The sequence below is a fragment of the Panulirus ornatus genome, chromosome 36, assembly GCF_036320965.1.
Source record: "Panulirus ornatus isolate Po-2019 chromosome 36, ASM3632096v1, whole genome shotgun sequence".
Lineage (NCBI taxonomy): Eukaryota > Metazoa > Arthropoda > Malacostraca > Decapoda > Palinuridae > Panulirus > Panulirus ornatus.
The window spans coordinates 9,646,228-9,671,264 of NC_092259.1; the positions used below are offsets into that span (position 1 = coordinate 9,646,228).

General features: G+C 50.1%; 1 protein-coding gene across 8 annotated transcripts in view; it reads left to right on the forward strand.

The window, feature by feature from the left end:
- ena (ENAH actin regulator enabled) overlaps nt 1–25,037 on the forward strand; it is a 153,113-nt gene that overhangs the window by 26,562 nt on the left and 101,514 nt on the right. For 2 of the 8 annotated variants that reach the window (XM_071683321.1, XM_071683322.1), the window contains one exon: nt 10,547–11,001. The exons of the other annotated variants lie outside the window; for them this stretch is intronic. In XM_071683321.1, coding sequence (XP_071539422.1) covers nt 10,802–11,001 — 200 coding nt within the window. In that variant the 5' untranslated portion in view covers nt 10,547–10,801. Of the gene's footprint in view, nt 1–10,546; nt 11,002–25,037 lie in introns of those variants that run through there. 8 annotated transcript variants of the gene reach the window in all.

The window sequence follows — 25,037 nt, forward strand, 5'->3', positions numbered from 1 at the left end:
AGATGCTAACACCCACCGCAGGCAGGGGAGTGAATGATGAGGGGTGACTGAGGGATGGTGTGGTCATGATGGGGTCGGGTTATGTGCTGAGGGATGGTGTGGTCATGATGGAGTCGGGTTATGTGCTGAGGGATGGTGTGGTCATGATGGGGTCGGGTTATGTGCTGAGGGATGGTGTGGTCATGATGGGGTCGGGTTATGTGCTGAGGGATGGTGTGGTCATGATGGGGTCGGGTTATGTGCTGAGGGATGGTGTGGTCATGATGGGGTCGGGTTATGTGCTGAGGGATGGTGTGGTCATGATGGGGTCGGGTTATGTGCTGAGGGATGGTGTGGTCATGATGGGGTCGGGTTATGTGCTGAGGGATGGTGTGGTCATGATGGGGTCGGGTTATGTGCTGAGGGATGGTGTGGTCATGATGGGGTCGGGTTATGTGCTGAGGGATGGTGTGGTCATGATGGGGTCGGGTTATGTGCTGAGGGATGGTGTGGTCATGATGGGGTCGGGTTATGTGCTGAGGGATGGTGTGGTCATGATGGGGTCGGGTTATGTGCTGAGGGATGGTGTGGTCATGATGGGGTCGGGTTATGTGCTGAGGGATGGTGTGGTCATGATGGGGTCGGGTTATGTGCTGAGGGATGGTGTGGTCATGATGGGGTCGGGTTATGTGCTGAGGGATGGTGTGGTCATGATGGGGTCGGGTTATGTGCTGAGGGATGGTGTGGTCATGATGGGGTCGGGTTATGTGCTGAGGGATGGTGTGGTCATGATGGGGTCGGGTTATGTGCTGAGGGATGGTGTGGTCATGATGGGGTCGGGTTATGTGCTGAGGGATGGTGTGGTCATGATGGGGTCGGGTTATGTGCTGAGGGATGGTGTGGTCATGATGGGGTCGGGTTATGTGCTGAGGGATGGTGTGGTCATGATGGGGTCGGGTTATGTGCTGAGGGATGGTGTGGTCATGATGGGGTCGGGTTATGTGCTGAGGGATGGTGTGGTCATGATGGGGTCGGGTTATGTGCTGAGGGATGGTGTGGTCATGATGGGGTCGGGTTATGTGCTGAGGGATGGTGTGGTCATGATGGGGTCGGGTTATGTGCTGAGGGATGGTGTGGTCATGATGGGGTCGGGTTATGTGCTGAGGGATGGTGTGGTCATGATGGGGTCGGGTTATGTGCTGAGGGATGGTGTGGTCATGATGGGGTCGGGTTATGTGCTGAGGGATGGTGTGGTCATGATGGGGTCGGGTTATGTGCTGAGGGATGGTGTGGTCATGATGGGGTCGGGTTATGTGCTGAGGGATGGTGTGGTCATGATGGGGTCGGGTTATGTGCTGAGGGATGGTGTGGTCATGATGGGGTCGGGTTATGTGCTGAGGGATGGTGTGGTCATGATGGGGTCGGGTTATGTGCTGAGGGATGGTGTGGTCATGATGGGGTCGGGTTATGTGCTGAGGGATGGTGTGGTCATGATGGGGTCGGGTTATGTGCTGAGGGATGGTGTGGTCATGATGGGGTCGGGTTATGTGCTGAGGGATGGTGTGGTCATGATGGGGTCGGGTTATGTGCTGAGGGATGGTGTGGTCATGATGGGGTCGGGTTATGTGCTGAGGGATGGTGTGGTCATGATGGGGTCGGGTTATGTGCTGAGGGATGGTGTGGTCATGATGGGGTCGGGTTATGTGCTGAGGGATGGTGTGGTCATGATGGGGTCGGGTTATGTGCTGAGGGATGGTGTGGTCATGATGGGGTCGGGTTATGTGCTGAGGGATGGTGTGGTCATGATGGGGTCGGGTTATGTGCTGAGGGATGGTGTGGTCATGATGGGGTCGGGTTATGTGCTGAGGGATGGTGTGGTCATGATGGGGTCGGGTTATGTGCTGAGGGATGGTGTGGTCATGATGGGGTCGGGTTATGTGCTGAGGGATGGTGTGGTCATGATGGGGTCGGGTTATGTGCTGAGGGATGGTGTGGTCATGATGGGGTCGGGTTATGTGCTGAGGGATGGTGTGGTCATGATGGGGTCGGGTTATGTGCTGAGGGATGGTGTGGTCATGATGGGGTCGGGTTATGTGCTGAGGGATGGTGTGGTCATGATGGGGTCGGGTTATGTGCTGAGGGATGGTGTGGTCATGATGGGGTCGGGTTATGTGCTGAGGGATGGTGTGGTCATGATGGGGTCGGGTTATGTGCTGAGGGATGGTGTGGTCATGATGGGGTCGGGTTATGTGCTGAGGGATGGTGTGGTCATGATGGGGTCGGGTTATGTGCTGAGGGATGGTGTGGTCATGATGGGGTCGGGTTATGTGCTGAGGGATGGTGTGGTCATGATGGGGTCGGGTTATGTGCTGAGGGATGGTGTGGTCATGATGGGGTCGGGTTATGTGCTGAGGGATGGTGTGGTCATGATGGGGTCGGGTTATGTGCTGAGGGATGGTGTGGTCATGATGGGGTCGGGTTATGTGCTGAGGGATGGTGTGGTCATGATGGGGTCGGGTTATGTGCTGAGGGATGGTGTGGTCATGATGGGGTCGGGTTATGTGCTGAGGGATGGTGTGGTCATGATGGGGTCGGGTTATGTGCTGAGGGATGGTGTGGTCATGATGGGGTCGGGTTATGTGCTGAGGGATGGTGTGGTCATGATGGGGTCGGGTTATGTGCTGAGGGATGGTGTGGTCATGATGGGGTCGGGTTATGTGCTGAGGGATGGTGTGGTCATGATGGGGTCGGGTTATGTGCTGAGGGATGGTGTGGTCATGATGGGGTCGGGTTATGTGCTGAGGGATGGTGTGGTCATGATGGGGTCGGGTTATGTGCTGAGGGATGGTGTGGTCATGATGGGGTCGGGTTATGTGCTGAGGGATGGTGTGGTCATGATGGGGTCGGGTTATGTGCTGAGGGATGGTGTGGTCATGATGGGGTCGGGTTATGTGCTGAGGGATGGTGTGGTCATGATGGGGTCGGGTTATGTGCTGAGGGATGGTGTGGTCATGATGGGGTCGGGTTATGTGCTGAGGGATGGTGTGGTCATGATGGGGTCGGGTTATGTGCTGAGGGATGGTGTGGTCATGATGGGGTCGGGTTATGTGCTGAGGGATGGTGTGGTCATGATGGGGTCGGGTTATGTGCTGAGGGATGGTGTGGTCATGATGGGGTCGGGTTATGTGCTGAGGGATGGTGTGGTCATGATGGGGTCGGGTTATGTGCTGAGGGATGGTGTGGTCATGATGGGGTCGGGTTATGTGCTGAGGGATGGTGTGGTCATGATGGGGTCGGGTTATGTGCTGAGGGATGGTGTGGTCATGATGGGGTCGGGTTATGTGCTGAGGGATGGTGTGGTCATGATGGGGTCGGGTTATGTGCTGAGGGATGGTGTGGTCATGATGGGGTCGGGTTATGTGCTGAGGGATGGTGTGGTCATGATGGGGTCGGGTTATGTGCTGAGGGATGGTGTGGTCATGATGGGGTCGGGTTATGTGCTGAGGGATGGTGTGGTCATGATGGGGTCGGGTTATGTGCTGAGGGATGGTGTGGTCATGATGGGGTCGGGTTATGTGCTGAGGGATGGTGTGGTCATGATGGGGTCGGGTTATGTGCTGAGGGATGGTGTGGTCATGATGGGGTCGGGTTATGTGCTGAGGGATGGTGTGGTCATGATGGGGTCGGGTTATGTGCTGAGGGATGGTGTGGTCATGATGGGGTCGGGTTATGTGCTGAGGGATGGTGTGGTCATGATGGGGTCGGGTTATGTGCTGAGGGATGGTGTGGTCATGATGGGGTCGGGTTATGTGCTGAGGGATGGTGTGGTCATGATGGGGTCGGGTTATGTGCTGAGGGATGGTGTGGTCATGATGGGGTCGGGTTATGTGCTGAGGGATGGTGTGGTCATGATGGGGTCGGGTTATGTGCTGAGGGATGGTGTGGTCATGATGGGGTCGGGTTATGTGCTGAGGGATGGTGTGGTCATGATGGGGTCGGGTTATGTGCTGAGGGATGGTGTGGTCATGATGGGGTCGGGTTATGTGCTGAGGGATGGTGTGGTCATGATGGGGTCGGGTTATGTGCTGAGGGATGGTGTGGTCATGATGGGGTCGGGTTATGTGCTGAGGGATGGTGTGGTCATGATGGGGTCGGGTTATGTGCTGAGGGATGGTGTGGTCATGATGGGGTCGGGTTATGTGCTGAGGGATGGTGTGGTCATGATGGGGTCGGGTTATGTGCTGAGGGATGGTGTGGTCATGATGGGGTCGGGTTATGTGCTGAGGGATGGTGTGGTCATGATGGGGTCGGGTTATGTGCTGAGGGATGGTGTGGTCATGATGGGGTCGGGTTATGTGCTGAGGGATGGTGTGGTCATGATGGGGTCGGGTTATGTGCTGAGGGATGGTGTGGTCATGATGGGGTCGGGTTATGTGCTGAGGGATGGTGTGGTCATGATGGGGTCGGGTTATGTGCTGAGGGATGGTGTGGTCATGATGGGGTCGGGTTATGTGCTGAGGGATGGTGTGGTCATGATGGGGTCGGGTTATGTGCTGAGGGATGGTGTGGTCATGATGGGGTCGGGTTATGTGCTGAGGGATGGTGTGGTCATGATGGGGTCGGGTTATGTGCTGAGGGATGGTGTGGTCATGATGGGGTCGGGTTATGTGCTGAGGGATAACATCCTTGACTCAGTTTCCTTTTTTTGTAACGAATTAAAACGAATGACGGAAAATGTTCCTTACAACCCGCCAGCCATCATCAAGTCATTTTACATCGATTCCTTTCCTTATTGTTCATATACGATAACAACTTCGTGCTAAGCTTGTATGACGAAACATATATTAGATCCTCGAATAATTTCGGAGCGTATAAATGTGTGAATTAAGGAGAAATTAGAGTAAATGAAGACTTTGAAGACTTGGTGTTGTGCAATGCACGATGAACGGTCTGCAGGCAAACGCCAACCAGACCCGCTGAATCACACGATCCGAACGTCAAGGAGAACGGGGAGCTGAGGGGAGGGGCAGGAGGAGGAACTGTCGTCCCCCGTCAACCCCGTCATGAGTGCCGCCCATGGTGACGGGGAGGGAAGGAAGGCCACGCGAGCATTACTGAATGACCCGTCTTGTGGCGCTTTGATGAAGCCAAGCACGCCAGCAGCGGCGTAGTGGAGGGCGCGCTCCACACGCCCTCTGACGCCAGCCGGGCTCGCAACGTTGCAAGACTGTGCACCGAACTGATGACGTGACAAGTTAAAGTCGTTACGATGCTGCAGTCAGGAACGTTGGTGTTATGTAAAGGGGGTTTTGTGCTGGTGTGTGTGTGTGTGTGTGTGTGGGACGGTGTGGTCCGGTGGGCAAGCCCTTCGTGACCCGCGACGCGCCTAATGCCAGATGAAAGAGAACGGAAGTGCTGGTAATAGGATTGCAGCACGGCACCCATTGTCTTCTGCCTCTCCTCCCTACCTGGAACGTAGGCCTACCGACAATTAGGCCTGGCAAGAACTAAATAGGGGGACGTATCGGTGGCTTGGTAGCGGCGGCGTTACTAGGGACTACACCTTCCGTGTATCCGAAGACTTCAGGCGTTGAGGATGAAGTCGGTAGGAACCAGCAGGTCTTCTGAAGACTTAAGACATTGCCGACGTGCTCTACGAAGTTGGGACAAAGATCGGAGAAGCCAGGTGTACTGAGGACTACATATAAGAGTGGCATTACGGATCGGCAATTGAGATCGTCCCCGAAGGACTGCAGATCCTGGATCTATAAAGACTCAGCTGGGGTACTGAGTAGGGCAGGGAACGCAGTGGAAGTGTGTGTTGCAGTACTACAGCTTCATGATGGAAGTGGCTGAGTGATATGATGGTGGGCTTTACGGTGACCACGGGTCTCCTGAGGTGTTGCTTGGGTCTTTACCTCATCCTGGGAAGGTATAGTGAGCAGTAGTTTGTTCCCTACCTCATCACTGAGTAACCCAGAGAGGAGGAGACCCTCCCTGTACCTCATTCCCTAGTGATCTACACGACCTATACCAAGGACTAGCATGTCTCATGTCCCTTCCTCAAATGGCCCTCTGAGAGCCAGCCTCTGCCATACCTACTTCGGAATCGTCATCAGGTCGTTTCTTGGCAGGAGGAGGAGGAGGAGGAGGAGTGGGTTTGAAGTTGGTCGTGGTGAGGAGGAGTAGGTCGTGGTGACGTTTGGGAATCCCTCCGCGCCATCGGACTCTCCCGTGGCCCAGTGTGCGTGTGTGTGACTTGTCCACGACCTCCGCTGTACTTAATGTCGCTACGCCAGTTTTTGTACGTGAACTTCCACCGTTTGTCTGAGTGAGTGAGTGAGTGGAACTCACGTCTTCTCATGCCACTAAGTGTGATTCATGAGTGATGGCCCTCTCGCATCTGCGTGTGTGAGTCGTATTCATGAAGACGGTTTTCATGGATGGTTTACTCGTGTGTTATTTGTGACTTGTGAGTAATGTTCTAATCTCCGTGTGGCATCCGGCGGGGGATGTTCTTTGTGCTCCCCTCGCTCCATGCTCGTGCCCCCTCAGGGGGTACGGCTTGTCCGCGCGGCCCACTATAATTCGTATCCATAAAGGGACTGTAAATTGGACCCGTGACTGGTTGTGCCACGTATCCGCGAGGAGTTGTAGATCGTATCCGTGAGAGGTTGTAGTTCGTATCCGTGACTGGCTGTGCCACGTATCCGTGAGGAGTTGTAGATCGTATCCGTGAGAGGTTATAGTTCGTATCCGTGACTGGCTGTGCCACGTATCCGTGAGGAGTTGTAGATCGTATCCGTGAGAGGTTATAGTTCGTATCCGTGACTGGCTGTGCCACGTATCCGTGAGGAGTTGTAGATCGTATCCGTGAGAGGTTATAGTTCGTATCCGTGACTGGCTGTGCCACGTATCCGTGAGGAGTTGTAGATCGTATCCGTGAGAGGTTATAGTTCGTATCCGTGACTGGCTGTGCCACGTATCGGTAAGGAGTTGTAGATCGTATCCGTGAGAGGTTGTAGTTCGTATCCGTAGAGGTTGTGCCACATCCGTGAGGGGTCGTAGATCGTATCTGTGAGTGGTTGTGAACTGTATCCACAAGGGATTGTAACTCGTATCTGTGGAGATGTTGTATAATATTCGTGAAGGATTGTAAATGTATCGATGGGGATTGTACGTTATATTCACGAGGATTGTAAAATTGTACCCGTTAGGCATTGACTGATCGTAAATCTATCCATGATGGATTAGAAACCGTAAATATGAGATTGTAAATCATATGGTCGAAGGACTGGTAGATCGTATTCATGAGGGAATGTGACCCTTATTCTTGAGGGAGATTAGGCTCTTTCCTTCGGAGGATTTCGTAATTCGAAAGGGTACTCGGTTTCGTGCAAGCGGCTCTCCCTCCGTTCGTGAGTCTCGGCCGTGTGTAATCCACGGTGCATGACCGAATGTGTTCCCATCACTCGCTGTGAATGATACGAGGGTTCGCCCCAGGTGTCATCAGGGTGTGAGGTACTTGCTATGGGCGTGGTCCGTATCCTCACATGTGGGCTGTACGACAGCTGGCGTAGGTGTCGTACAGGTATTGATCGTGTCGAGGTTGGTGGAGGGAGAGGGGTCTCTCTCTCTCTCTCTCTCTCTCTCTCTCTCTCTCTCTCTCTCTCTCTCTCTCTCTCTCCACGATGATGACCACTGTCTCTCGTCATGCACTCCGGCCCGAGTTAGCTGTGGTCCGCGTACGCGTCGCACGTACGTCTTGTCCGTCCTGTGGTCCGTGTACGTCAAGGCGTGATCCGCGGGTGCGACTCGCGGGTGTTTCCTTGCCGATGGTCCGTGTCAGATGCCCCATACACCCGACTGGGTCTCATGCCTTATAGGGCCGTGGATGTTGGAGGAGGGGGGAAGGGTGATGCGTGTGGTATAGGATGGGGAGTGAGGAGGAGGAGGAGGAGGAGGAGGAGGGCAGAGTGGGTTGAGGGCCCTTGTGGTGGGGGAGGAGGACCCGACCCGGGTGATTCATCTGTACGCTGCAGGGGGGCTGGAGGGGGTGGGGGGAGGTGGTGTTCTCCCCCTCCCCCTCTATGCGGACCATGATGAAGGGGGGGGGAGGGTGAGAGGACGTCGTTAAGGGGTCACATTGTTGGCGATTTGGAGGTGGTTTTGTTGTTCTTGGAGGTCGTTGTCATAATGTAAAAGGGAGACGAATGGAGGTAGGAACAAAAGTGATGGCGAGGGATGTATGTATATCTAAAGGTCTCTCCCAGGCTGCCCGTCGTGTCTGGATGCCGCAACACCAGACTGGTGGATGACAGGAAGACAGACGAACGATTTGCAGGCAGGCAGGCAGGCAGGGAGGAAAGGGACTTATAGACCAGGGAGGGGATTACGTAGGGGGAGTTGGAGATGGAAGATAACCTACACGCCCTATCAATGTTCAGGGGTTGGTGGATGAGTATATAAAGTGGTGGAGGAAGCAATGGAATACACTGCTTCTCCAGAGTAGACTGAGTGGTGGATGAAGTTGCAAAATAGGAATGAATTATATAAGTCTCTGGATGAGTTTAAGAAGCCATATATATATATATATATATATATATATATATATATATATATATATATATATATATATATATATATATATATATATATATATATGGCTCATCAGACACCTGGAAGCTGTAGGAAGGCACATGAAATAGAGATACACTAGAAAATACGATCGTGGACTTCAGTATGTGTGAGAAGAGTCGATGAGAACATGACTTAGTGACATGGAGAGCCTGGTGTCGGTGACCCCCTTCCTCACTGGGGAGGACTTCGCCTTAGACAGCAACTCAAGGGGGGAGGGAGGGAGGGAGGGAAGGACATTGTGAACTTCACTTACGTCACTGGTGGTCGGGGGGGCAGAAAGGGGTGGGCCTGCCCCTCCTTCCCTCCACAACCTGCACATTTCGTCCGTCCGCCCGTCTGTCTGTCTGTTGTGGACACTTTCAGTTCCTTCATGGTAGACGTGGGACTGTTGATGATGGTGATGGTGATGATGTAAGGCGCGGTGGATGAAATTATCGCCGGTTTGGGTTGTGCCTCTGCTTTGTTGGGATCATTCCAGTGATGGATGGGATAATCCCAGTGAAGGGGAAAAATTAGAGTCATGTGACGGATGGGATAATCCCAGTGACGGGGGAAACCGTCATTCGTGTGACGGGTCGGGGTTAATCCCAGTGACGGTATGGACACTCGTGTGACGGTTGGGACACTCCACGTGACGGAGGAACAAAGACAACACAATGAATCCAATACTGTAACGATAAAACAGATATACAAACAAACAATACATAAACAGAAGAAGCAATTGTCATGACGGGATCAATAAACAGTAAAACAGGCTAAGGTACAGGAAAGACAAGTAGAGTAACAGAGGTACAGGAACAGGATTTATAAAAACAGTGATCTTAGAAAACATTTACGATTACAGAAGAATCAAACGGTAACAGTCAAACATAACAGGGAAATTATGCTGAACATTGGAGGATTACAGTGACGCGAGAGTTGAATACAGTGACGTGAGAGGTGATCACTATACCTAGTATATGTATATTTAGTATACCTGGTGTACCGAGTGGACTTGCCATACCAAGTATACATGGTGTACATCGGTCCCTTTAAGGGCGTGGTGTTGCTGGCGACACACTGATGCTCGCCTGTTTTCGGCAAGTGGGCCTCACAAGATAGTAGTTTAAAGGCCATAGATTTATGGGGGATTATAATTTTTCCCCAAGGACGTATGCATGAGAATGGGTACACTATATATATAGCAAGGGTACAGGGTACAGTGTGAAGCTGTACCTGGCTTACGTGAGGGTACAGTGTGAAGCTGTACCTGGCTCACGTGAGGGTACAATGTGAAGCTGTACCTGGCTCACGTGAGGGTACAGTGTGAAGCTGTACCTGGCTCACGTAAGGGTACAGTGTGAAGCTGTACCTGGCTCACGTGAGGGTACAGTGTGAAGCTGTACCTGGCTCACGTGAGGGCTTGCCGCCGTGCGTGACCTTGGATCAGCTTGCCAGGCGAGGTCGACTTCTGGTGAGGGAGGTGGAGGGCCGCGGGGTAACCAGACACACACACACACACTCTCACGATCACTTGTCACAACCACGGCCTTAATATGTGTGTGTTTGTGTTTAGGTGAGGAAGGTTAGTGCCTTAAATTTACACATACACACAAAGGAGTGTAGAACTTTCCCCGTATCGCACACACACACACAGACACACACACACACACACACAGACACACACACACACACACACACACACACACACACACACACCGTGCAGTAGAACAATGAACAAAGGAACTTTTACGTCAAGTGAAAATGTTTCTTAATTGTGATCTATATTTTATCGAGTTGAATACGTAACCCACATCAACAGTGGAGTTGTAGTTATTAGTGATATATATATATATATATATATATATATATATATATATATATATATATATATATATATATATATATATATATATATATATATATATAGGTCCTCTACCGTTGCCAGTGTTTCTGCAAGAGATGTCTAAGAGTTAGTGGGACGAGCCAGATGTGTACGTATACGTCACAATACCCACATGGGAGGGAACTAGAAGACCCGGCCCCAAACCTACCTACGAGGATGATTCCCCACGTGAACGACAGGTGGGAGGGTGTGTGAGGACCTGATGTGTGTGTTGGTGGGCAGGGGGTGTCGTAAGGAAGCACCAGGAAAGGTGACACACTGACGTCAAGAAATACACAGCTACTACCGACAGATGCCATGGGAAGACCTCCCGACACCTGGGCAAAGACCAAGTGGAAGGCTTCCTCAAAGGCGTACCACCAGACCAGCCAAGTGGCACAACGTGTGATGGATACTGAAACGTGCAGCATCACACAGCTCGGTAGACGCGGGCCTCACCTGGGTGAGGCGCGGGTGCATGCGACAGCTATGGAAACCGTGGTTAAGGTGGCTATTAGGTAGGTGTACACCTCGTCTGCTAAGTTTCAGGTGTGGATGATAAATTTCTGGTGTGGATCGCGAGCGTTGGGGGGGGGGGAAAGATGAGGATATCCCTGTGTTACGAGATGCTTCCTCACCAGGAAACATAGATGACGTGTGTGTGTGTGTGTGTGTGTGTGTGTGTGTGTGTGTGTGTGTGTGTGTGTGTGTGTGTGTTTACCATAGAAATCATTACGAGGCAGGCGGACAGGGTTTTCTGGACGACCGTACATAAAGTATTTTATGCTGGCGGCGCCGCAGTATGGTGTTGTATAAGTGATGAAGAAAACGTGTTTTACTGTGAGAGTGTAGGGCTCACGCTGTGTGTGTGTGTGTGTGTGTGTGTGTGTGTGTGTGTGTGTGTGTGTGTGTACACCTCTTGAAGACGTCAGCATCCAAGCTATCTCCCTCCCTCTCCCTCCCAGCCAGCCCCATCCAAGCTGGAAATGTGGCACCAATCACCCATCACCACACTCACCATCGCTGACACGGTGTCCCCCGCTCTGCGGACGGACGCCGTATACCATTTTGACGTTTATCTGGTTCAAGTGTTGAGGGTTGGGGGAAGACGGGGTTGGAGAGGGACGGCCGATCGGAGAAACAAAAGACATTGGTCTCGCGTCACGATGTATGGCTGAGGGTTATCAAGGTGTATATGTGAGTGGGTTGTTGAATGTATGTCTCAAGTGTTTGAATTTATTGCAGCCTGTCCAAGCCCCCTCCAAGGTCCATACATGCAATGACACAATGAGGAAGAGGTGGTGTTCAAGATATTTTCATACGTGGTTATGACTCGTACAAACATAATCACACACACACACACACACACACACACACACACACACACACACACAACCATCTTATCTATTGTGTGAGATATGGAAGAAACTTTGAGAGGAAGTGAGGCAAGAAACAGCTATTTTAGAGCGTAACTTGAGTGCGTAGTACGCTGAACACAGGGGCGTAGTATACGCACTCTCGGCAGCACGCACAGGCCGCCACAACACACTCCCTCATTCACTGACTGCTTTGATGAAACTCAGAGAGATACCGTTGTTAGAGGAGCTGGTATGTTAATACATGCTTACTGGACCATTGGACTCATAACTCACATCATGAGTACATCATTATGATTCTGCACGTGAAATGCGTACGTTTGTGAGTTACACTGAGGTCCTGCTGTGAGCAGAGAGGGTTTGAGATTTGGGAGTGTGAGATATGACCAACATATTACACTGGGGTTGAGGGCTGGGACGGGTGTGTGTGTGAAGGGTTTACCCAACACGGTGTACTGGGGTAGAGGGCTAGGATGTGTGAGTGTGTGTGTGTGTGTGTGTGTGTGTGTGTGTGTGTGTGTGTGTGTGTGTGTGTGTGTGTGTGTGTGAGGGGAATAACCAACACATTATACTGGGGTAGAGTGTTGGGATCAGTGTGTGTGCGTGTGTGTGTGTGTGTGTGTGTACAACACATTATACTGGGATGAAGTTGCGCTCGGTTGTGTAAAAGCCTCTCCTTGTGTTAGCTGACTGTGTTACTGTGGTGTGTGGGGTGGCAGACGGCTCTGCAGTACATGTGATGGACTGTGTGTGTGTGGTGGTGATGTGGAAGCGGCTAAGACAAGGCAGCACCGACACGCCACTGCAGTATGTCACAGGAAACGTGTATCTCTCTTTCTCTTGTATCTCCATCATGTTCTTAGTCGTCAGTAAATGTCTTCGGCGGCTAATGTGTCACACTCCACTCCACCACCATCCCTGCTGAGGCTCCCACATCTCTTAAGAGTGATGGGTAATCCTCCATCCCTACTCAATCTGCCATCTTCGTGAGGTGGTAGTGTCCTCTTCCCTCCATCACTAGCGCCTGTGTGTAGCAATAATTCTCTTCTCTCATTCTATATATAGTCCTGCCATCGTTTTCCTTTCACTCTCTGTCCCTTCGTCTACTTCAGATATCTCTTGTCTTTCTCTAGCTCAGCTTTCTTATCCGTCTTTACCTAATTCCCAACAACTGTTGTAATTTTTCTTCCGTTCCGTTGTCTACGATTAAGTCCACTGCCATACACATCCTCCCACCAGCAGCTAGGGTGACGCAGGGAGGACCTGGTGTTATCTGTATACCATACACACCCTCCCACCAGCTGCTAGGGAGACCCGGGGAGGAACCTGGTTTGGTGTGGTTGCAATATGACACCTCCGTTCACTCCCCGCTCCTCCTGCCTCTCCCTTGCTGCTCTCGGGTCATTCACACACACACACACACACACACACACACACACACACACACACACACACACACACACACACACACACACACTGCCTACGGGAAGGATTCGGAGGCAGATTTTAGGGTTGACTCCGAGAGATCCTTGAGGCTCTTATCCTCAGACAACTGTGCTGGAATTTCCTTGAAGAAGACAGTGTCTGTTGTCATAAAAAAAAAAAATCCCCTGAAACTATTTTTTTCAGTGCCCATATTTGGTGCCCTTTAATGAGGTGTTGTGGGGGTGGGTGGGAGTATGATTGAGCAAGACTGCTATTTGAGAAGAAGTATTAAGGTTGAGCAAGACTTCTGATCGGTATGAAGGATCATGACTGAACAAGACCACTATACCCTTGAGGGAGGAATAGAATGGTTGAACACGACTGATGTTTCGCGAGATATATAATATGGGTGAGCGAGATGACATTAAGATGACATAGCACGATTGAACCAGACTGTCCCTATGAATATATATATTCCGATGAGTCCACGGGGAAAATGAAACACGATAAGTTCCCAAGTGCACTTTCGTGTAATAATCACATCATCAGGGGAGACACAAGAGAGAAATATAAGTCAGCTGATATACATCGAGGAGACGAAGCTAGGACGCCATTTGGTAAACATAAGAATAGGAATATCTTGATCACGCGCAAAATTGTGATCCTTCCCAATATATATATAGGGGATTAAGAATACTTCCCACGTATTCCCTGCGTGTCGTAGAAGGCGACTAAAAGGGGAGGGAGCGGGGGGCTGGAAATCCTCCCCTCTCGTTTTTTTTTTTTTTAATTTTCCAAAAGAAGGAACAGAGGGGGCCAGGTGAGGATATTCCAAAAAAGGCCCAGTCCTCTGTTCTTAACGCTACCTCGCTAACGCGGGGAAATGGCGAATAATTTGAAAAAAAAAAAAAAAAAAAAAAATATATATATATATATATATATATATATATATATATATATATATATATATATATATATATATATGTGTGTGTGTGGAAGTCGAGAACATTATCTCGGAAAGCAAAAATGGGTATGTTTGAAGGAATAGTGGTTCCAACAATGTTGTATGGTTGCGAGGCGTGGGCTATGGATAGAGTTGTGCGCAGGAGGATGGATGTGCTGGAAATGAGATGTTTGAGGACAATGTGTGGTGTGAGGTGGTTTGATCGAGTGAGTAACGTAAGGGTAAGAGAGATGTGTGGAAATAAAAAGAGCGTGGTTGAGAGAGCAGAAGAGGGTGTTTTGAAATGGTTTGGGCACATGGAGAGAATGAGTGAGGAAAGATTGACCAAGAGGATATATGTGTCGGAGGTGGAGGGAACGAGGAGAAGAGGGAGACCAAATTGGAGGTGGAAAGATGGAGTGAAAAAGATTTTGTGTGATCGGGGCCTGAACATGCAGGAGGGTGAAAGGAGGGCAAGGAATAGAGTGAATTGGAGCGATGTGGTATACAGGGGTTGACGTGCTGTCAGTGGATTGAATCAAGGCATGTGAAGCGTCTGGGGTAAACCATGGAAAGCTGTGTAGGTATGTATATTTGCGTGTGTGGACGTGTGTATGTACGTGTGTATGGGGGTTGGGCCATTTCTTTCGTCTGTTTCCTTGCGCTACCTCGCAAACGCGGGAGACAGCGACAAAGTATAAAAAAAAAAAAAATATATATATATATATATATATATATATATATATATATATATATAGTCTTCACAATAAATGTACCCAGGTTTCGTGGAACAGAAAACCCCCAACACAGTAGTCTTAATCTCTCAAGCGTTAAGGGACGCAATGTCGTCACCTAGTGATTGCCCCAGCGCACGTACGTCACAGGCGCCTACATACAAGGTAATATAAGGATGTGAACGAAGAGAGATAGAGAGGGAGAGGGAGAGGGAGGGAGGCTGAGAGTGTGAGGGGCTCTGGGGAGCGTGAAGGCAGCGGCGTACGAAGACAGATAAGGGAGATTAAGCAGGGCAGGAAATCCTCAGGGCCGCGATAAGCCGGGGGTCTTCATTTTCGTCATATCAAACGACGGTAAAAGGTCAGGAGGCTGTGTGACCCTCCCTCCCTCCCTCCCCGAGGACCCAGCTGGCGCCACGGCTCCGGTCTGGGAACCTGGTGTGGGGTTCTTGACCTGCAGCAGACTCGGGAGAGTCCTATAGCATCCTGCGTGTGTGTGTGTGTGTGTGTGTGTGTGTGTGTGTGTGTGTGTGGAGGGACCGTGTTGCTATACACGTAGCACTGGTGGGGTCCACAGCAGACTGACTGGTAGCCTCCAGGAAGGCAGTTCTTGCATCCAAGGTGTCGTGAGGGTTGAGGATACACACTCACCAGGTTTTGTTGTACGGTTGGAGGGGGGGCTTTACGTAGGGCTGTTGTAAGTAGCCAGCAAGTCGGTGAGCGGTGGCGTTTTCTTTGAGGAGTTTTTTTTTCTAACCCAAGGTGTTGAGGGTGGCTAGTCGTGGTGAGGGTCGTAATGGTGTGGTAGAGGGTAGTGGTGGAGGTCAGAGAGTGGTTGTGGAAGGTGAATGATGTTTGTGGTGGTTGATGGGTGCTGGTAGTAGTAGGTGGTGGCTGTTGGTGATCACGGTGGTTGATGGGTGGCCGGCAGGTGGTGGTTGGAGGGTGATCATGGTGGTAGATAGGTGATGGCGGTCGTGGAGGTGGTGGTGGTGGAGAGGGTAATCGTGCTTGAAGGCAGATGATGATGGTGGTTAGTTGGTAATGGTAGTTGGCTGGTAATTGCGGTTTGGCTGGTGGATGATGATGGTTTGGGGTTAAGACGGTGGAAATGACGGTAAAGCAGGGAGGAGTGCCAGAGAAACTGGTGTTTGGGACAGATGCGCAGGAGAGAAGTGGTGAGGATGGTCTGGGAGGAGGAAGAAGATGAGAACGAAGAGTAAACAAAAGCGGAACAGTAGTAAAAGATAAAGGAGGAGGAGAAGGAGGAGGAGGAATGTTATTATGTCTTGGACACATGCGTTCCCTGTTGACCCCCAGGGACCACACCACACTGAGCAGGTTGTGCTGGTGGTATAGAGCTACTCGTCCGTTACGTACGATAATCTGAAGAGAGAGAGAGAGAGAGAGAGAGAGAGAGAGAGAGAGAGAGAGAGAGAGAGAGAGAGAGAGAGAGAGAGAGAGAGAGCATAGCCCCAGCTGTGATGATACAGTGCACCTGTGGTAATCCAGCACAAACGTTCCGTTGGGCAAGTCTTCCCGTTTGTCCACTTGTAAATAAACGTTGTTCACAAACAACGTATCTTTAAACGTTGGCCGCCTTTAATGTATGAAGGCCTTTCTCACCAGAAACGTAAACAAACGTTGCTCACCAGTAACGCATAAAAATGCTGCCAACCACTGGCGTAAACAAACGTTGCTCACCTGTGGCGTATAGAAATGTTGCTCGCCAGTAAAGTCAACAAAACGTTACTCAACAGCCATGTAAACAAACGTACCTTACCAGCAACATAAACAAACGTGGCTCACCATTCACGTGACCTTGGGGTTCCGCAGGGCGATGAACCGACACCATCTGGTTTTGTTGTGCGAAGGATCGTATTATGAGCTTTGTTTGAGGAGATCCGCCGCGCCATCTTCGGGGAACTACTTCTCTCTTCTGTTTGACATTGACCCTCAGTCAAAATAGATGGTTAGTTGAAACTGATGGCAGGTTTTTATCTCATCTAACCCCAACGTGAACTTATATCCGGGTGGACTTTTGGACGTAATATACTATGAGATGAAGATTTATCAAGATATTTTCATGGAGTTTGGTAACGAGTGATTTCCAGATAAAAAGGAAGATTTGGTGAATGGGTTTGGATAAATTGTGTTTTTCTGTAGTGCTGGGCAACTCTGGTGACGAGACTGACATTAGGTGATAGAGGAGGGACATGTCTAGCGATGGTGAGAGGAGAGGAGAGAGAGAGAGAGAGAGAGTAAGGGACGTCTGCCAAATGGGAGAGTGATCAGAGTGAGAGTATAAGGACGGTTCATGATGGCGGTTATAATCAGCACGTTCGGGGGAGTCGAACATGTGTCCTTATGACTCATGGCCAACGTCGCTCACCACTACACCAAGGAGGCTTAGGAGACGTATGAAATATGCAAATTTGACGGTATCAGCTGGTTGTACACCCCTCCTCTAAACCCCCAACCCCACCACCTTCTCCCAAGTGCATGCCGCCAACCCCCGGCATTTCAACCAGACTGCACCAAACTGTCTGGCGTTTAAGAACTTTAGCGCATTACCCTTATTATGTACGTACACGGTTACCTGATGTGATCAAGTGTGAACCATGGTTACACAGTGTACGTGTACACTACCACTGTGTACTTGAAATGTTTTTTTCCTGTGTCTTGTATAATTCTATCCGGCTCTGCTGTCTTCTGTGTGAGCATAGTCCTGGATATGCTGCATGTATCTTTCGAAAATTCCTAGGAATCGGCTGTTGCTTATATTTTATAGGTCTATGAGCTGATGGACATGTTTATATATACCTTCTCTTCTTAACTTCATCAAATCATTTTATTAATGTTATCAATAAAATGATTTGTTATTAACTCTAGGAAGAGTTCTCTGTTGCTCTCGTTTTGGCCTAATGTTTAATTAATTGTTTTTCTGTTACAGGTGAGTACAAGGTCTGTCTACCCCAGGGGAAGGGGAGGCGTAAGTGCATATCCTATTGTATGAGTGCTCATGCAAAAGACTGTTCCTATCCGCCGCCAGCAGGTTTGTTTATATTTGTGTTTATCTTTTCTCTGTAGTGACTTTATGATAGTAAATGTTTTGTGGGCTTCCATGTGTGTTCAATGATCCATGTGGCTGAGAATTGCTCGATGAGTGACGTACGAAGGTTGAAATTACAATCATTATGACAGGACCAGACCAAGAATGTCATATGGGAAGTTTAAAAACGTATATTAAATCATAAAAATAACGATGGTGTTCGAGTCTTTGAAGTTATAAGATGGAAGTGTTGACTGCAGGAAGAGAAGACTGAAACTTAGAAATTGAGGTGACGAAGCCACAGGAATTGCAAGACGTCATGAGAAATGTGGTGGACGCAGGCCCTGCTTAGGGCACCTGGTCCAGTGTTGTTGACCTTCTGGTTAGATATTCACCAGCCAATATCCAGGATGGCGATGGGTTGCGGCGTGAGTGTGAACATTCCCCAGGAAGGAGGCCAGAGGAACACGTCAACAAAAGGGGACCTCGTTCCACTGAGAGAAGTGGATTCTTGGTCGCCTGATGACAGCACACACACACACACACACACACACACACACACACACACACACGGCCAGGAAGGATAGATGGTACACTGGGTATAATATGAGGTACACTGACGGTACGATCCTTGACGTATGGTACACGGACTGTGGCTCGGCCTGGGACGGTACGATCCTTGAATTGTCCCTAATGGTCACGTCAGAGGCCAGGCCACCATCCCTCTACTGCCTCTCCCACCATCTCTTTCTTCCGTTCCACCCCCCCCCCCCCTCTCTCTCTCTCTCTCTCTCTCTCTCTCTCTCTCTCTCTCTCTCTCTCTCTCTCTCTCTCTCCCGTCCCCTGCACCTGTTCCTCCAGCTCTGGCTACCATCAGCTGCGTCACGTTAATTACCTCGAGTCTCCAGCTGTTAAATGACACTGTTGCCATCAACCTCTCAGAGTTGTCCCGCGTAATTACTTGGATTACTGCAATTTTTCTCCCCCCGTGCGTGCGTGCGTGCGTGAGTAAGTGTGCACGCTGATTGTGGTTAGGTGATTACCATTTTGTGCAGTGTGTGTGTGTGTGTGTGTGTGTGTGTGTGTGCTGGGGGCCCACATCTCATTCTCCCTTTGCTATCATACAATTCGTTGAACTTTACGACACTTTCCATTCTCTGCTTCAACACTTAGATTGCCTGTTCATTCCCTCATTCAGTGACTTTAGAGGAATATATTTTTTTTTCCACAGATTTACGGGGGAATTTCTTGCTAACCTCCTAGTTATATAAACCAATTTATCGGTTCTCATATTATCGTATAGATGGACGTGATCGGGGGAGCAAAACCTGCCCTTGTCAGCTTCATCAGTGAGGTGTTCAGCATCATCAGCGGCAGACCGACTCAGGAGACATGTATCATTCTGTGCACACACACACACACACACACACACACACACACACACACACACACACACACACACACACACACACACACACACACACGGGTCTACGTAGCCCCCTCCGTGCTGCAGGCTGGGGTCACAGTCCCCGGCATGTCCGTTGTCGTTCAGTCACCGTCAGGCGAAATCTGTGTGGCCCGCCCGCTGGACCTCCTCCAGAAAGACAGATAACGTCTCCTCAAGTGGGCTGACCAGACGCCTCATCCATACTCTACTCTGGTGGTGATGTATCCCGTGTATACTCATCATTCACAACATCTGCCAGTCCGTATACCCGTATACGTGAAAGTTATAGTGGAGTACAATACCTTCCTCATGATTTTCCTATTGCATTTTGGCTGGTTGTTCTGTCGAACCCCACCCAACTCCCTTTTCACACTTAGATCCCTGTAATTTGTCTACTGTAAAGTGGTTGTTATAACCTGGGGTCACTTGAAAATGGTTGTTATAACTTGGCGTCACTTAAAAATGGTTGTTATAACCTGGCCTTACTTAAAAGTGATTGATATATCCTGGCGTTACATAACAGTGGTTGTTATAACCGGGCGTCACTTAAAAATGCCTCATCAGCCATGCATCCGGGAGGTGGCTGAACCTGTCTACATCTCCTGTAAGGTCGTAACGCAGTCTTTACCCTCACTTCCCTCGTATCAGCATCATCCGCAGACATATCCAGGCTACGTTCCAACCTTGGCGAGCTGTGTGCACAAAGCAGGAGTAACGGGAGTCCCTCGGGAAGAACAGGGACGGCTTGCGATCCCACTAGCTACTTCAACCCAGTCAGACAAGGTTCCTCTGACGTGTGTGTGTGTGCTCTAAACCCTTCCGCTTGGGTGGTGATGAATCCAGTGAAGGACTCCTCCTCCCTCCTCGTATGTCTACCCCGTCATGACTAACACTCCCGCCACATCGAATGTCTAAGCGGCTCAGCTGTTGATAATCTGGTGTACTGCTGGGCTAACGTAAGGGCGTAGACCTGGAGGTATTGCTTGAGTTTGGAGACGTCCCGTCCAGGGGTTCCTCCCTGCCTCCACTGATTCCACATAAAACGCGTTGATTACTGAGACCAACGTAGGATTCAAACGTGCACATCAGAACATGAACGCGACATTTGCCTCATAATATTCAAGGGGGAAATGCAACCGGGCTTGGTCTCCCATTTCAATGCTGAGATGATATCCTGCCAGAATGACTGAAAGGAATGTGTAAATTAGATCCACCGAAGAACAGAGATGCTCGGGGGAATTTTGAGGGGAGGAAATTGTACAAAGACCAGGCGCCCACGTCAGCTGAACGCCATGTAATACCTGGAAATATCTGGGGACGTAAGGAGTAGACGAGTGGACTGTCAGAGTAGACCGGATTCTGGAGAGAGAGAGAGAGAGCGCGGGGTCAGAGATGAGCCAGGGAGGTACAGTACTACATCACACAGTAGACACTGAGAGGCGAAGTATGCAGCAGCCTGGTACACAGATGACCTTCGCCAAGGAAGCTTAGTCATAGACCGACTAGCGGCGGTGCGGGACACAACTCCTTAAGTCAACCTCCTTGTGGACGTAACGGGAAATGGTGTGTGGATGATTGCTTGTAGTACCTGTGGTATGTGTGTGTGGGTGTGTGTCACAGCAAGTGACCAGTGGTGGTATTCATCCCCATTTCATAACAAAATGGCAACGAGACATCATCATCATCATCTTGGAGCAGTTTTTTTTTTTTTTTTTCGAAGACTTGCTTTGAAACGTAAGCCCGAGATGGTGTGAAGGCAAGACGGCGTCACTCCACACGTCAGGGGGAGGAGGGAGTTTGCTGGTCATTGTGTGAGTCTTTTGTCTGGGTTCTTGTGGGTATTGTTCTCACACTGTACACGTGGGCTTGCCTCTCGTAATGCTGCTCACAGGATTGCTTAATTCTACCCTGGCGTGTCGCTGCGTTATTGGAGACGTGTATGGTTGACGTATGTCGTTGCGTAGTGGGTCGTAGGCGTTAACATTTTAGCGTTGCTGGTGTGTGTGTGTGTCTGTGTGTGTGTGTGTGTGTGTGTGTGTGTGTGGCGTGGGTTGGGGTGGGCTGTGTGGGTTGCAGTGGTTTGTGGACTTGTGCTGGAGTGGGCTGGTGGGTGAGGGAGACAGAGGTGCGTGTTGTTGTCGTGCTTGTGGTTATGAGGGGGAGGGTTGTAGGACTCACATCACAAGCGGCAACACCCACACCACCATCGCCCACACTGTGCCTCTTTGAGTACGACGCTGCGACCCCCGACCCCTCCTTGACCTCGTCAGAATTACCCCTTTTGGCTACGGTGGTCAGGTCAAAGGCCCAGGTCGTCATGCCTAGGGGGTCGTCCCTTCGTGGTCAGGGATCAAAGTTACTCCCTCCACCACTCACCACCGCCACACACCATCCCTCCCTCCACAGGTAACCGGGCCGGACCCCCACCCAGCCTTTATTTTTTCCCCCATCGCCACCGACCACCGTCCACCCTCCAGCCAGGGGTGAGTCAGCCACTGGTACCCTCGGCTTACTCACTACTTTCCCCCCTGACTCGTGGCCACACTCACCAGTCCAGCATTTCCCACCAGGATTCGACCCGCTCCCCTTCCTCAGCGTTTGACACACACACACACACACACACACACACACACACACACACTATAGAACTGGTCTACGTTACATACCCTTACGATCTATATAAAGGCGTTAGATATAACAGCTTCATGTAGTATACCGACCTTACATCTTCACATGGTACACAGACGGTTGTGTTACCTTCAGTATCGCACTTTCTTCTCCCACCTGACTCGACCTTGATGTGTGGACGAGTGTCTAGGATCAGTCTCTACTTATATGGAAAATATTTATAAAAAAATCGTCCTTTGAATATTTCATCTCTGGACATCTAGAAAGTATGAAGACTGTGCTCTGGTTTACTTTCTTTTTTGTACATAAAGATGAATCATTTCTTCGTATTCTCTGGTACCCCTGAGTTCACTGTTGCGTTGGCTTCAGAATGCATCACACCCTTGGTAGAACTGACGTGGTCACTGGTAATACGTGTGGTCTTTGGCAGCCCAGATGTGGAATCACTGGTAACACTGACGTGGAGTCAGCTGATGAGGAGACATGAACGTTTAACGTTTTCCTTTAGAACGAAACGTTTCGTGTCGGAACGTGTGTTTATCTCAGCGAATATCATACATTGGCTCATTTAAATGTAATTGTTCTACATATTTTTTTTCGCAGCTATTATTTTTGTACAGAGAAGTTTTATTACACTTGCATTCTGGCCGGTAATTGCATAAGTAATTGTGAGTACACTTAAAATGCGGCACATTATGAAATAGAGGTTAGTGTTATTGCCTCATAAGTGTATCACACAGCGTTCAGTCGACAACCAGACCTCGTAACGCAAATACGATTTGGTCGCTTACTCGTGTTCATGGATGCCTTACGCCTGCACACCTTGTGTATACTCCGACACCCACGGTGAGGTATACGTAGGGTGAAGTGTATATACCAGTACCATGTGTTTTGGGTGTGGGGTGGGGGTGTGTGTGTGTTGGGTAAGGGGGAGGGGGTAATATAACATCATGTGGAGCTACACTGTGGGTGTTGGCCACCGGCCACACGCCGTCCGCCGCTCTATGATTCACACCGTGTATTATGCACGCACTCCTACTCCCTCCCTCCTCTTCCCTTCCCCCTCACTCCCACCCTCCCAACTAGGGGAGGGGGAGGGGGAGGGAGCCCACCGCTTACCTCCAGCCTCCAGTCCACCGCCGGGCTATACCGTGTAACCCACCACCCACCTACAATCATACAGCCCACTGCCCCACCATCCCCACCCACTTCATCCACCGCCTACCTCCGTCTCCCCTGGTTCCGTTACGCATATAAATGTAAGATTTGAACATCTGTGTCTTGTGACCCGTGCATATGTATGTCAGGATCCATTTACTGCAGTACATGCAGAACTCCACGGGGAAAATGAAACACGATCAGTTCCCAAGTGCACTTCCGTGTAATGATCACATCGCCGGGGGAGATACAAGAATGAGATAGGAGACGTAGAAGAGTCAGTTAATATACAAGGAAGACACGTAGCAAAGACGCCATTTACTGCAGTACATAAGAGATCCTTCCCTTAAATCTAGTCCGCGATGGTCGACGCTGAACGAATATTGCTGATTTTTCTCTACACGAGTTTCTATGAATGTTGTTCCGTGTTCTTCATTCCACCCTCACAGCCTAGATTTATTACTCCCCTCCCCTCCAACATGAACAGCCGGAGCACCACCCTTCCCCGACTGTCTTAGTCATCCCCCCTTTCCACCCTTGCCCCACCCTCCCCCCTTTACCGAAGGGGGAATTACCAGTGACGCGTGGATCGCTTTTTTTTTTTTTTCTCCGTCTCACTTGGTCACCGTCAGACCCCAGCCCTGTAGGCCAGACCTCCTGCAGGATCAACTGACCATCGTCAGGAAGTTGCTACAGGTGAAATGTACTGACCTGTGTGTGTGTGTGTGTGTGTGTGTGTGTGTGTGTGTGTGTGTGTGTGTGTGTGTGTGTGTGTGTGAGCGGCGCGAATACTTATTAGTGCATATTGCGAGAGGGAATTTGAAGAGCATGGGTCCCATTGCAGTCTTTTTTTATTCTTTTTTTTTACGATTACCGAGTTTTGTGTGGACTTTCTTTTTCATGTTTTCACCATCTAATGTCTCTTCGCTAAGCTCGTTGCAATCTGGTTAGTGGGTTCTCTCTCTCTCTCTCTCTCTCTCTCTCTCTCTCTCTCTCTCTCTCTCTCTCTCTCTCTCTCCCCTCCCCGCTTCAGAGAACTGCTCAATATCGACAACTTCAGGTCGATATAACAACGTGAAACATGTAACCGTGTGGGCGCCCCCTATGGTCTTATAACGTGAGGTGTGTACATTTGTATGTGTCTGTCCACACGACTTTCCCCAGCCCCTTCGACTGGCTCTTGTGATTTACCACGGTGCACCGTAGGCGTCCTGGTGTATCTGCAACTTCTAAACCTGTCTTGTGAACCTCACTTAATATGGGTATAGGTGCGTCTGTCTCGAGGGAAGTGCAGTACCCCGAGGATCACTTCTTAACATTTGTCTACCATTAGAGAGAGGAGTACTGCAGTTACGCCTGGGAGGTGCTAGGTCATAAGTCGAGTCGAGTCGAGTCTGAAGCAATTCGACACGTCGAATCTCCCAGTCTGACCTTAAAACTCGAGCCACTGGGCCGTACGCCGCTGTGTTGGCTTTTGCGATGGTCTGTCTCTTCCCTTACACGGCTAAACTTCGGAACTTTGTCTTCTCGTGTCTTCATCAAGAGCTACGATCTGAGCATCTCCTTTTTTTTAACAAACATTTGCTTTCCATCTCCTCAGAAATCGTAGGGTTGCTACTCATTCCTCCTCATTTTCCTGTATCGTTAACCTTCATATTTTGAGTCGTGTGAGGCCTGGCTCCGCTGACGAGGGCTGTCCGCGGCGGAAGCCCCTGTCGGGCAGTGTGCCGTTGCGTGCTTGCGTGTACGTCCGTAATCATGATGATCCTTTATTGGGCATCAAGATAAATA